Below are 12,770 nucleotides of genomic sequence, written 5' to 3'. Positions count from 1 at the left end.
ATGCACAGGTGGGTTGGATGCTATGTGACTCTTTGTGGACAACAGAAATGTACCATGCTTGTTAGTCTGATTCTGCCTACATGAGCAGGCAGCAGGTGGAATGACAAACAACCACATCATGACTGTGGAGGACATTCTTCTCTGCTGGATCTGCAATTATCCAGGACAGTCTTGTGTCAAAGGATCTCAGCTCTGGAAAGACTGCTGTGGCAATGAGAAGAACAGAACTGGTGGGCCACCTCTAGTGGGGCTATAGGGGTAGGGGAACCACAACCGCAACTTAGTGTGGCTGAGAAACAATGTAGAGAAGGGGAAGGTGGCCTGTGGGTAGGTAGATGGCCTTCGAGGGCTGACTAAGAAAGCTTGAGCTTCATCTGATGAACACTAAATTATCACTGTTTCTGACCTGAGTGATGCATATTTAAATTAACATAGTAGTAAAGAAGTGACAGAGAAGGAGGTATAACCTTATTAAGGTGGACCTAGGAAGAAAGTATTAAGGCAGAATCAAAAGAAATTAAGAAAAGGTTTGAACCTAGAGAGCCAAGTTTGGGTACTGATTCTACCTTTTGCTAGTTATGTAATCTTGAGCAAATTATCTAACTTTCTCTGGGCCTCAGTTTTCTTCATCTGTATATTAAGAACTATCTCCTTGGGCCATAGTGAGGACTACAAGAGTTAATCCATGAAAAAGGATACAGAACATGAAGCAGAGACTGGAACAAAGTATGTTCTGCAAGTATACCTCACAAGTCAGCTGGCTTTCTTTTCCGTGTATGTCTGAATTAGGATATAAAAACTGGGAGTGTGTCCAAAAAGGGTGGCTGAGAATGCAAAGTGCAGAGGTGTGATGATGACCAGCTGCTAAAAGAAACTGAGGTTCACCCTGAAGAATGGAGGAAGCTGATGAAGAAATCAGTCAAACTGAAGGACGAGGTATGAAGCGTCTGTGGGACCTACTTGATCACCCAAGACAGATGCAGGAATCATGTTTCTTAGCCCAATAGGAGCTCAGCTTGCTCTCAAGCAGGAGTAACCATGGGGAATGTGCATGGTCAAGCGCAGAGCCAGGGCATTCAGCAGACCCTGGGCCTCATCCCGGAAGCTGCTTTTCAGGCTCAGAGGTGGTGCAGGCCTCAAGGGCTCTACAGATTGCTCAGCAGAACACCCTCAGACATCCCCAGGCCCTTCTTGCCTCTGGAGTCTGCTTAGGGCACCTGGTGGCCACCCTCTCCACCAGACTGTGAACTATGAGGCTGAGTGTTGCTGGACGGCCCAGATCCACTTCTGGAAACCTTGGTTACTGCTTGAGTCTTGCACTAGGTTTGTGGAAAGACAAATGTGGACAATGAGTGGGCAGCACTGAGAATGCCTCTGCCATGAAGCCCGAGGGTCTTTGCCTGGAGTAGGGACACAAGACACATTCTGCAGAGGACATGTGGGTACTTGTATGCGACAAAAGACAAGAAGTTACACTTTAATGTTGGATACTAAGAAATAATCCAGTATCGACTAGGCAAAAGAGCAAAACCAAATTTTAGGAAAAACTAACTCATAACAAATTGAACAGGAATTGAGTCCCTGTATGCCAGCGACTAATAACTAATGTTATCAGGAAGCTACTATTTTAGAAATAGAACATATACGTTCATACTTTTGTTCAAAGACAGATGAGACACACACGTATGCAGCTCCACCTCTATCTTCCATATTTTTAGATTGGAAAAAAAGACATATGTACTTTAAAAACATACAAGAAAGGCACACCACACTCATCACACCAGCAAATAGTTAAGATAATGCTTATGCCAGCATCTTAACTATATGTAAAAGAAGAACCATATCCAAACACCATTGTATGTTCATTGAGAAAGGCAAAAAACATCTAAAAAATGTTTCACATTTCTTGAAATTCAAAACACAATAAAATAAATGTACAAAGTATATAGTTTTAAATTCCACTCAAATGCAAAGATAAATTATGATGGCAAAATCAAAAGTAACAATTTTCACTCCAAATATGACTAACACAAAAAACTGAAAAACAACCCAGAATTTATATAGCCCGGAGAGTAATCTGGTACTTCACATGTCTCAACTAAAACAACAAAACCTCTGAGCTGGTAAAACCATGCAAATCCCTAGTCTAAGCTAGTCCGGAAGAAGCCTTCACACTGTAAGTGGAGGGAGGTCTGCGATGCTCTTTGCCTGGCAGCTTCCTGCAGAGGCCTCTCCCCTGGTCCTTACCTGACACAGAGACCGCATGTGTCCGTACACCTTGCTTCTCACTGTTGGCCAACCTGCAACAGACAAGGAAAGAGTGAGCTCCGTCTTCCCAGGACAAAGCATACAGGCCCCACCCTATGGGGAATGGACCTGGATTAGAAGGACTTCACTTCACAGGGAGATTAGATTTTAGTCGGCTGTTTTGTTTTGCTTTTTAAATTGCATACTAGTACTTGAAGTACTTCCTGGGGAGAGTACTTTTATGCTTTAAAGATCAGAAATTAAAATAGACAACAGGGCTGGGGCTCAGTTGCATAGTGCTTGCCTATCACATGCAAAACTCTTGGTTCATCCCCAGAATCACAAAGTAAGGAAATATCTAAAAAAATATATGCTTAACTTCTTTGGGAAAGTTACTCATGATGGTGGCTGAAAACCAGCAATATCATGCAATGTGAGTTGCACAGAAGTTGGCATTTAACTACTAGACTGTAAGGACTGCTGCAAAGTTAGGAGAAAAAAGTCACACATTTGGCACTGAACTTTGATCTCTAGGATGTAACTTGAGGAGTAGGGTGTAAATCAGTGACAGCGGCTTGCTTTCCATGCCTAAGCCCCTGGGTTCCATCCCCAGCACTGTGGGAAAACAGGTTTTTTTGAAACACTATAACACGATTGGTCCATATTAATTTATACCATGTAAAAAAGCCAGAAAATTCACTGATACATACTGTTATTACATACTGAAAAAGAGTAATATTTTGTAACTATTTGAAATCTTGTATCTTTACTATAAATATTGAAGTTCTTTGCTAAGGAGTCACCTATTTCTCTTCTGTTATAGCTACATGATCACAGTTTTTGCTTTTTTTTTTTTTTAACATGCCACAATTTTTATTGCAACATGGCCATTTTTTTTTTTTTGACAGTGGGGAATTTGATTGCAAAATAATGTTCCCTTTAGGGCTCTCTTACACAGAAACTGCCACCATGACTGACTGCAGAGGCCTGACATTTAAAATATCTTTAGTGCTGCAAGACTCAATACAGTAAACACAAAACTCCTACACTTACTCAAGTGAATGCTCAATCAAAAGCAAAAAGGCATTAATGACAGCTACTTCCTCTAGGAATCATGTGGGAAATGGGCATGAGCACTAGGCACGAGGATAAAGGCACCTAGTACTCACAGGACCTATGAAACTCAACTGGCATTCCTTTGGGGGATTAAACTCATTTTTAAAAAAGTGCTTTAGTGTATAGTGTTATAACTGTGCTGCCATGTCACAAAGACAGTTTGCCCAGGCAGGTGAGGCATACTAGTGCTCCAGTATCTCACAGAACTGCAGTTGAGTGCACTGTACATAGTACTGAAGGAGTTCACCATCTGGCCAGCGGACAATGCTCTCAAGGTGTCCACTCTGCCACCCTTCGAAGTACTCCAGCTATTCACACCAATAGCCACATCCATGGCAGTGCTTGCTAAAAAGGGGCAAACTGCCTGCTGTTTAGGCTAAAAGCAGACAAGAAGCACTCCTTGGGTTCTATATAAAAGTGACTCTATTAAAATGTCAAATGGCAATCACTGACAGGTGGCTTGAAGGAATAACATCTCCTTCATTCACTGTGTTGGAAAGGCCCAGTGGAAAGAGGGCATGGAGGGATTCCTCTTGCAACCCCAAAGGACAGAATTGGAGAAATGAAAACCCCTTAAGATCCACATGGCACTTGACAGTCATTTTATGCAATGGTCTTTCTTCAAGTGCAACTACTGCATTGCCTCCCAATTTCTTTCCAAGTGTTGAATGGTCCCTAATATCTATCATCCAAGCCATTTACTTGCTACTTGTGTTTAATAACCTGTATAATATTTTTTTTTGTTTTGACACTGGGGATTGAACCCAGGGACAACTTACCACTGAGCCATATCCCCAGCCCATTTCATTTTTTATGTTGAGACAGGGTCTTGCTAAGTTGCTGAGGCTGGCCTTGAATTTGTAATCCTCCTGTCTCAGCTTCCTGAATGGCTGGGATTAAAGATGTGCACCACTGTGCTCAGCTGTATATTTGCTTTTTTTTTTTTTTAATATTTATTTTTTAGTTATCGGCGGACACAACATCTTTGTTTGTATGTGGTGCTGAGGATCGAACCCGGGCCGCACGCATGCCAGGCAAGCGCGCTACCGCTTGAGCCACATCCCCAGCCCTGTATATTTGCTTTTAACAGTATCTTTACAGGTAGTATACATCATATTTTTTTAAAAGAAATAGGTTTCTTTCTTTTTTATTTTATTTTAGTTGTAGATGGACACAATACCTTTATTTTATTTTTTATTTATTATTTGTTATGTGGCGCTGGGGATTGAACTTGGTGCCGCATGCATGCTACCAGTGAGCCACAACCCAGCCCATAAATCATATTTTTAAAAATATTTATTTTTTAGTTGTAGTTGGAACAATACTTTTTTTTTTTTTTTTTTAAATTTTTATGTGGTGCTGAGGATCAAACCCAGGGCCTCACATGTGCTAGGAGAGCGCTGTACTGTCGAGCCACAACCCCAGCCCAATCATATAGTTTTTTAAAGTGTGCACTTTCAGAAACCCAGAATATATACACTAGGTCTTCGTTTTTATACTCTTTTGTTTTGTATGTGGTATTCTACAAAGCATGTCAGTAATCATGTGTAGGGGTCCTCTATAGTATTCACCAACATCACCCACCAAATCTGCTTTGCCTACTCTACAATTATTTGTCTTTTGTTACTGCTTTATATCATTAAAAACTTTGATTACTTCATCATTCCCTCTAACTCCAGATGACCTTGTGCCTATGGCAGTCACACTGAAGTGCATCCCTGGGCCTGAGGGGATCCTCACCTTATGGACACAGCACCCCAGTCTGTGCCTCGCCAGCATCCTGCCACCTCTCTCAGCAGTGGCGCTAAGTGCCCTACAGCAAACTCCACTCTTCAGAAGTCTGCTTCATTAATTCTGTTTTTCTAGTGTTTATTTCCATTTCTACTGCCTTCTTTGTTCACTATTATGTCTGTATTTATGATCTCCATGTTTTAAACCTCAAAGTCATTCCTTAACTTTCCACAAGGAAAAGGAGTGAAGACGAGCAAGCCAGCATTCCCTCCCTGCCTGGTGGGAATCCTCCTCATCTGTCAACAGTGCAGACTCTGTGAAGCACTCTTCCTCCAAACCAGAGGAGAGCCACTTCACCTCACGTCACCCCCAATGGCTATAGTGAACTCTCCAAGCTAGATTCTTGTCAAGGTCAGGACTGCAATTCCATAGGACCCTGGTGTTGAGAGCTGACTGCCAGTGCACAATGTGGGTAAGAAAGAAGCTTTATAGGGAAATTCACAGGAAAATGCTACCAGAATGCCCTCTTGCTTGAGGGGCCCAGTTTTCTAGAGGAAGTGATGTAGGAACAGACCTGAAAGATGAGCAGGACTTAGGAAGAGGGTGGAGTCAGAGTGTATAATTTAGGAGAAAAACACTGTCAAAGGCTTGCGTGGAAAAAATGGAGTTTGCTTTAGCAACTGAAAAAGTCCAACAGAGCTGAATGCAGTGAGGCGTGGTGAAAACCAGGGCTGAAGAGTCAGCAGGAAGTGGAGCAGGGCAGGCTCTGCAAGATGGGACATGGGAAGTTGTCTGAAGAGTGGCGGCAAGCCAGGTGAGAGCTTGAATTAGGGCTGTGCCTGCTGCTGCAGGGTAGAGCAGGACAGAAGGGTGGCAGAACTGGGTAGGAAGGGTTACAGGAGGTATGCAGACATGAGTGGACACAGAGGGCCTAAGACTGGCCTGCTTGCATGGCTGGCCTTGGCTGGGGTCTGGGAATGTGGGTTCTGGGAGAGTTCCCATTGTCTTGAGAGGTTGGTTCGTTGGGCCCAAACATTTTACTCAAATAATATAGTTTATGTCGAGCTCCTGCTTTTCTTATGGGAGTCTGGCTTGTAGTACATGGGACGTCACCAGCCCCCATAAAAACTCAAGGCACCCAGTCTTGACAGGCAACATGCTGGGGGAGCGTATCCTGCGTGCCCCCTGGAGAGACACTTGGCTGCCTGCTCCGTGACTTCCTTGGACTTTGCCCCTTTGGTATGTGACCACAGGCTGAGTTCTATGTGTCCTTCCACAGAGCCACTGGGCCTGGGTTCTCATGGCATCCCTGACAGGGTCCACTGGGTCTGATACATCTAGAAGGGCAACTGGAGCAAGTGACAACAGAAGGCCTGTGTAGGTAGGAACAGGAAGAATACTAGGCACCTCCTAGTTTCCACCTGCATGAGAGTCGCTGGACTCTAACTCTCCCATCTGGGCCCCCAGTTCCTAGCACAGTGGCTGCAAATATAGAGCTAATTAGATAGGTGCTTTCGGCATTACTATTTGATTTCTTTAATTTTAAAGACCAACACACCTATTATGAAATTTGTGACATAAAAAGCAAAAATATTAGCATAAATTATTGACATTTAATTTCTCTACTTGTAAAATAGCAGAAACACACCTCTTTTCAGGTTCTCATAAGGTTTGTGATAAGAATGTGAAGAAAGTTTTCAACAACACCTCATCTTGCATTATCATCATGATATTCTTTAGCTCCTTAATTAAACCTCAAATAAGGGAAAAATAACTTCAACATTTTCATTAAACCTGGATTCCTATTAGAATTGGCAATGAGGGCTGGGGGTTGTGGCTCAAGTGGTAGAGCGCTTGCCTAGCACGTGTGAGACACTGGGTTCGATCCTCAGCACCACATACAAATAAAATAAAGATATTGTGTCCACCTAAAACTAAAAAATAAATATTTAAAAAAAAAAGAATTGACAATGGATCTGGTTCATGATGGAATGGAGAGATGCGGGAATTTCATGCTGTGGGGGACACGGTATAGCAAATTCCTTAAGTCTATTCCGACATTGAACAAGGCACACAGAGCAGCACTTACTTGGGTATTGATGGCAATGCCCGTTCACCTTCTGGGAAAAAAAAAAGAGAGATGAGGTAGCTTTCATTCCTTTTGAAGAGTTTATACATAGAAGCCAGGGAGAACAGTAAGCCTCCTCCTGGGATTTAGCAGTACTCCTTTAAACAAGTCAGTACACTGTGTCTTAGCTGTCCAAATACCTACCATAATCACAGACTGTTATGTGCATCCTGTTCAAGAGGCTTGCTGAATCATATAATAAAGAACAAAGGTGAAATGTTGATAAAAGATTTCTAAAATCAAAATCAAACTTCTTTGCCAAAGATCCAAACATTCTGCATTTTGATAAAACTAATTCACCGGTAACAGCTCCAAAACCCATGTAGGCAGCCTGGTGAAACACCAGGGAAACAAGGCTCAGTTGAGTGTAAATGCCAGAGGGTTCCTGCACCCGAGAAGCAGAGGCACAGGGAGGACCCCCTGGTCAGAGAGTGTGCTACACAGCCACCTGCCATGGTGCTCAGAGTGGGCCTCTCTGTGCAGAGCAGGACACCTCTTCCTTTGGGGTGCAGTAACTGGCTCACGCAGGGGATCATGTACTCTCCTCCAGCCTCCGTCTGGGAGTCCTTCCTGGTTTTCGCCTCTTCAAATCCAACTTTATTTTTCTCAGTTCTGCTGATCACCATTTGATACATTGTACTGTGTTACTTACTTTCTCTTAACAGTTTATTCATGCTATTCATGTCTCTGTGAATGTCTCAGGCATGCAGGACCTGTGTTTAGTCTGCTGCTACATTCCTGACTTGTGTCTGGAAAGCAGTGCCCTGATACCTGCACAGCACCTGGCACTGAGGTGGCTCTCAGGCCACTGCTCAAGGAAGGAGGACATAAGTCAACCTGGGCCCTCCCGACTGACTGTCTCTTTTAGGGGCACTGCAAGAGCTGGGTAACAGGGCAAGAACAGGACCCACGGCGGAACCGTACAGCTCAGAGCCAGCAGCACCGCCTGCTGAGCTGGATAGCCAGTCAGCATGCCCCCAAAGACCGAAGATCAGAGTGGGGAAGCCCATGGTGAGCTCACTACCCCCAGGCACGACCACTGCACCACACCCAACACCATCACTTAGTAAGATGGCCTTTCCAATGACACAGGGGTGTGATGTTTAGATTCAGCTTTTAAATTTTTTGAGCTCTATGAAATTTCTACTTCCTCTGAGAGCAAATCAATCATTCCACTTGTGAATAATAGAGATTCCAAAGTAGCTGGGCATGGGCAGAAGCTCGCTGTGACAAGGTGAACAACGACGGGAGAGTGCTGACAGCAAATTTGAAGAAGTGAGAAGAAGGCAACAGACATCCCACCAGAGCATCAGGAGACGACCTGCATACCCACTGAGCACTCTGTCTGGGAATTAGGGATCAGCACTCCTTTAGACCCACTGGACTGGTACATGATCCAACACAGCTCCTTGCATCTATCTATCAGGATGGGTCTTACTACTCTGAATACACTCTTTTAAGAATCTTTGCATCACCTTACATTTTGTTTGAGTTGAAGGACTTTACAGTTCAATTTCTGAATAAAAGATATTATCTACTGCTCTTCATGCATTTAATAAAGATTTGCTGTAAGAAATCTAAAAAGGTGAAGCTTACCCAGTGAAGAACGTGGGAAAGCTGAAGTCTGGGTCCCCAGGAGCAGCAGGCCACTTAGGCTCTCATGCATTCCTTATGCCACAGGCACTTAAAACATACCCTGGTGTGGACATATAGGCATACACCTACATGTGGGTGCTGTTGTTTGTTTACTGATCCCCACTCTGCTTCTAGCTTCTACTGTCAGGGACAGTGTAACAGTGATTATCCCTGAGGCGATGCTGCTGTGGAACCAGCAGCAAGCCCACCTAGAGCCTGCTGGCAATGCTGCACCAATGGCACCAAGTACATGGCAGCATGCTTCCAAATCTTGGCACAGTGGCTGATGCTGCTGGTTATTTTTTTTTTTTTGAGGGGGTGCCAGGGATTAAACTCAGGGGCACTCAACCCCTGAGCTACATCCCCAGTTTGTATTTCATTTAGACACAAGGTCTCACTGAGTTGCTTAGCGCCTCGATGTTGCTGAGGCTGGCTTTGAACTCTCGATCCTCCATGTCTCAGTCTCCTGAGCAGCTGAGATTAAAGTCATTTGCCACCGCGCCGGGTAATAGCTTCTGTTTTTAAAAACAACCTAATAAATGCAAAATGACACATGTCCCTGTTTGGGTCCATGTTTACGGGACATCTGCACATACATTCTTTTTATGTTGGGCTGCTTTTTATTTAATAAGCTGGAAAAACATGTGAAAAATAAAGAGTTTTAATTCTTTACTGTATGTCTCACAAACATTTTCCCTTTCCGTGTCATAGCTTTAGAGTGTTCGTCTTTTATGAAAAGGAGTATTTTAATTATGTAGTGACACCTATCACTTCTCTTCCACCTTCTGGGTTTTAATTGCATGCAGTAGTTCACACCCTCTCTGGCAAAGAGCAGCGCTGGCTGCAGTTTTTGCAGGAAACCTCAGAGAGCAAGTTTAAACTTCACAATTCTTTCTTCCAAGGGGAAGAACTGATTCTGAACGTTCCTCTACAGGCTCAGGATAGGTCAGCTGATGCAGTCAGGGAAAGGCCACATATTGATGCTTGTGGAGCCTGGTCAGGACATCTTTGTCCAGCCTGTGGCTTTTATTATGTTTTCTGCCAATAAACATCACTTTTAAGAGCACTATAAATCCAAAATAATGTGGTAGATCAATGCACAAAGTACACATGAACATGCCCAGAGATCACACGCAGAGCTTACTGGCCAGTTCTCACTGCTATGCTCTGTTATGCACCTGCATCTGTACACTCTGCCACTCTTAAGCAGTTTGTAATCTAAAGACAGACCAGAATGTCATTTTTGTTGAATGTGTATTGCCAGAAAAACATTGTAACAGATTTGAAAAACACAATGTTATTTGAATTTTTATTTTATTTTAAAACTTAGAATGTATTTTAACTGATAAAAACCTGTATGTCATAAGTACTACAGGATGCCTCAGTACATGTATGCACGGGATCACGGTCAGATCAGGGCAGACCCAAGCCACCCCAACACATTCATCATCCTTCATGGGGAGACACTCAAGATCCTCTCTCCTGGCTCTGTGAAAGACACCACATGCCAGAGCTTCTGCCCCCACAGTGCACCTCCATCAGACCCTCCCATCTTACCCTCGCACCTGCCCACCCTTTCCAACGTTCTAGGGGAACAAATCTCAATTAAAAAATGCACATGTGGGGCTGGTTTGTAGCTCAATGGTTGAGCGCTTGCCTAGCATGGTTGAGGCACTGGGAGGGAGGGAGAGAGAGAGAAAGGGAGGGAGGGAGGGAGGGAGAGAGAGAGAGAAAGGGAGGGAGGGAGGGAGAGAAAGAGAGAAAGAGAGAGAGAGAAAGAAAGAAAGAAAGAAATCATGTCCATCTACAACTAGAAAAAAAATTTTAAAAATGCACACGTGGCTTTCCCACATATATTTTTGACTACCATCCTTGACCTCAATATTATATCAAGTAGGCAATAAATATGGTTTTGCCTCCGGGGCTTATGATTAAATTGTTATGTATAAGGTTGGACTATAGCTCAGCGGTCGCTTGTCTGCCTAGCAGGCCAACACCCTGAGTTTGGTCTTTGGCACCACAAAAATTACAGTCGTGTAATAGATAAATATGCTGGGATTCAGAATAAGATGAGAAACTATCAAGCTGAAAAATCTATCCTAAAAGAAACTTAATAATCTATCCTAAAGGACCGGCAGCAGCCAACACCCAGCTCTCCATGCAGAGCACTTTCCTTTGTGTTCTTCCCTGTGAATGAAATTCTTAAAGCACCTCATCTCATGTTCCCCAACAGAGCCTCCTCCCTTCAGGACCAAGACGTTAGCTAACTGTGCAACAGGCATGAGAAGATGCTGATGCCTTAAATGTGGAGTGGATCAGTGCCTACTGTTTGAATGTTGTTGCCATGTATTAAATATACTCATAAAACAGTGATAAAAGACATTTTGGTAAGTTAAGATGAAATTAGAAAATTATTTATTAAAAAAGGAGATATATGATATACCACATTTTAACATTTGCTCCAAAGCACTTTCTGAAGTATTCGCCCAAGACCTTTACATATTTTCAAGGTATGTACTCCTATTTAAAGCACAAAGTGAAAAATCAAACACTGTGGCTGCAAAGGTTTTAACTGAAGGGCGCTTCCAATATTTCTGAAAGCAACTTCATTACTACATTTTAGATAAAGAAAACTTCAACAAACATACACGTTTTAGAAGAACACATAGACAGGTTCCCCTGGTGTGCTCTTCATGGGAAGAGCCTCTGCTAGGTGCACCATATCCAGGCCTCATGCAGATGGAGCTCAGTCAGTGTAGTGTACCTGTGGTCTCAGCTCTTGCTCCAGAGCACAACCGTGTCCCCTATCGTCTAAAGTGACTCCAATTTGAAAGGCCCACTATGCCTAGGGTACTCTGGCCAGATGTTCTCCTCCAGGGCAGGTGGGGCTCTCTGGGTTCCATCCCAGAAGCCAGTCTTTGTCATTTGTTTTGCTTGTGTGTCCCTCCACTCTGGTCACTATTTAACTCGATCCAGCTTGTTGGACACACCACATAGGCCTTGGGATTCTTTCTAGCCATCCTGGTCACTGAGTGACTGCTGGAAGGGGTGTCGGCCATCAGGGCAAACTCTGCAGAGTGCCCATCTACCCTGCTGCAAGCCACTTTATGTTACCATTGGGACCCACCTAACAACCCTACAAGGTGTCACCTTCCCTCTTTTACAGGAGTGGTCTCAAAGTCAAGGCTAATTCAGTACATCAAGACCCAACAGGACTGGAGAATGTGACTGAGCTTCTGTGCAAGCCTGCTCTTCTAGCAGGAAGTCACCGACCTCCCGCACCATGCAGGCAGGTTGGCCGCTGGGCTTCCTGGAGCCAGGCACTGACAGATGGCAGTGCTGCGGACTCGCAACATGACCCACAAGCTGACGCAACTCCAAGGCCCAGGCCTCCCCAATTGATGCAACGCTAGTGTCCTGCTGGGAATATTTTCATTTGATTATTTCAGAACTCCAGATTCTCTGGAGTATGCTTTGTTTGCAAAATCCCTGTGGCGCTTCCGAGAGGACAGACTCCTTTCTAGTTGTTTATTCTATCTAATATTTGATTTCACATCATGATTTAGAATTTATTTTGTTCAACTATTCTAAGCTTTTGAAGTACTTTAGAAAAAGCAAGAAAGAAACTTTATTTAATGAGTTAAAAGGGATGCTTTTTAAAAATAGAATAAAAAAATCTCGAAACTTTACTTAAAAAGTACTCATAATAACTTAGAAAACACTCTAAGTGGGTTGTGCAAACAGTGCAAGCCAAGCTGTGTTTACACTGCACTTGGGCCCAGCACCAGATCACCTACCCAGAGAAGCAAGCATCAGATCATGGCACCTTATGCATCCGTCTGGCTTTCCCGTTACAGCATGACAGAACCAGGAGAAAACTGCCAAGGGAGCCCCTCCAACTGCTCAGGAGGAA

General features: G+C 43.7%; 1 protein-coding gene across 6 annotated transcripts in view; it reads right to left on the bottom strand.

Moving 5' to 3' along the window:
• Ptk2 (protein tyrosine kinase 2) overlaps positions 1–12,770 on the bottom strand; it is a 228,658-nt gene that overhangs the window by 78,492 nt on the left and 137,396 nt on the right. For all 6 annotated transcript variants that reach the window (XM_071602094.1, XM_071602095.1, XM_071602090.1 and 3 more), the window contains 2 exons: positions 7,184–7,214; positions 2,248–2,300 (listed from right to left, as the gene is read on the bottom strand). In XM_071602094.1, coding sequence (XP_071458195.1) covers positions 2,248–2,300; positions 7,184–7,214 — 84 coding nt within the window. The remainder of the gene's footprint in view (positions 1–2,247; positions 2,301–7,183; positions 7,215–12,770) is intronic.

Source organism: Marmota flaviventris, chromosome 15 (assembly GCF_047511675.1).
Source record: "Marmota flaviventris isolate mMarFla1 chromosome 15, mMarFla1.hap1, whole genome shotgun sequence".
In the NCBI taxonomy this organism is placed as follows: domain Eukaryota; kingdom Metazoa; phylum Chordata; class Mammalia; order Rodentia; family Sciuridae; genus Marmota; species Marmota flaviventris.
Note: the sequence above shows the minus strand (reverse complement) of the source record. Positions and strands in the feature narration are given on the sequence as shown.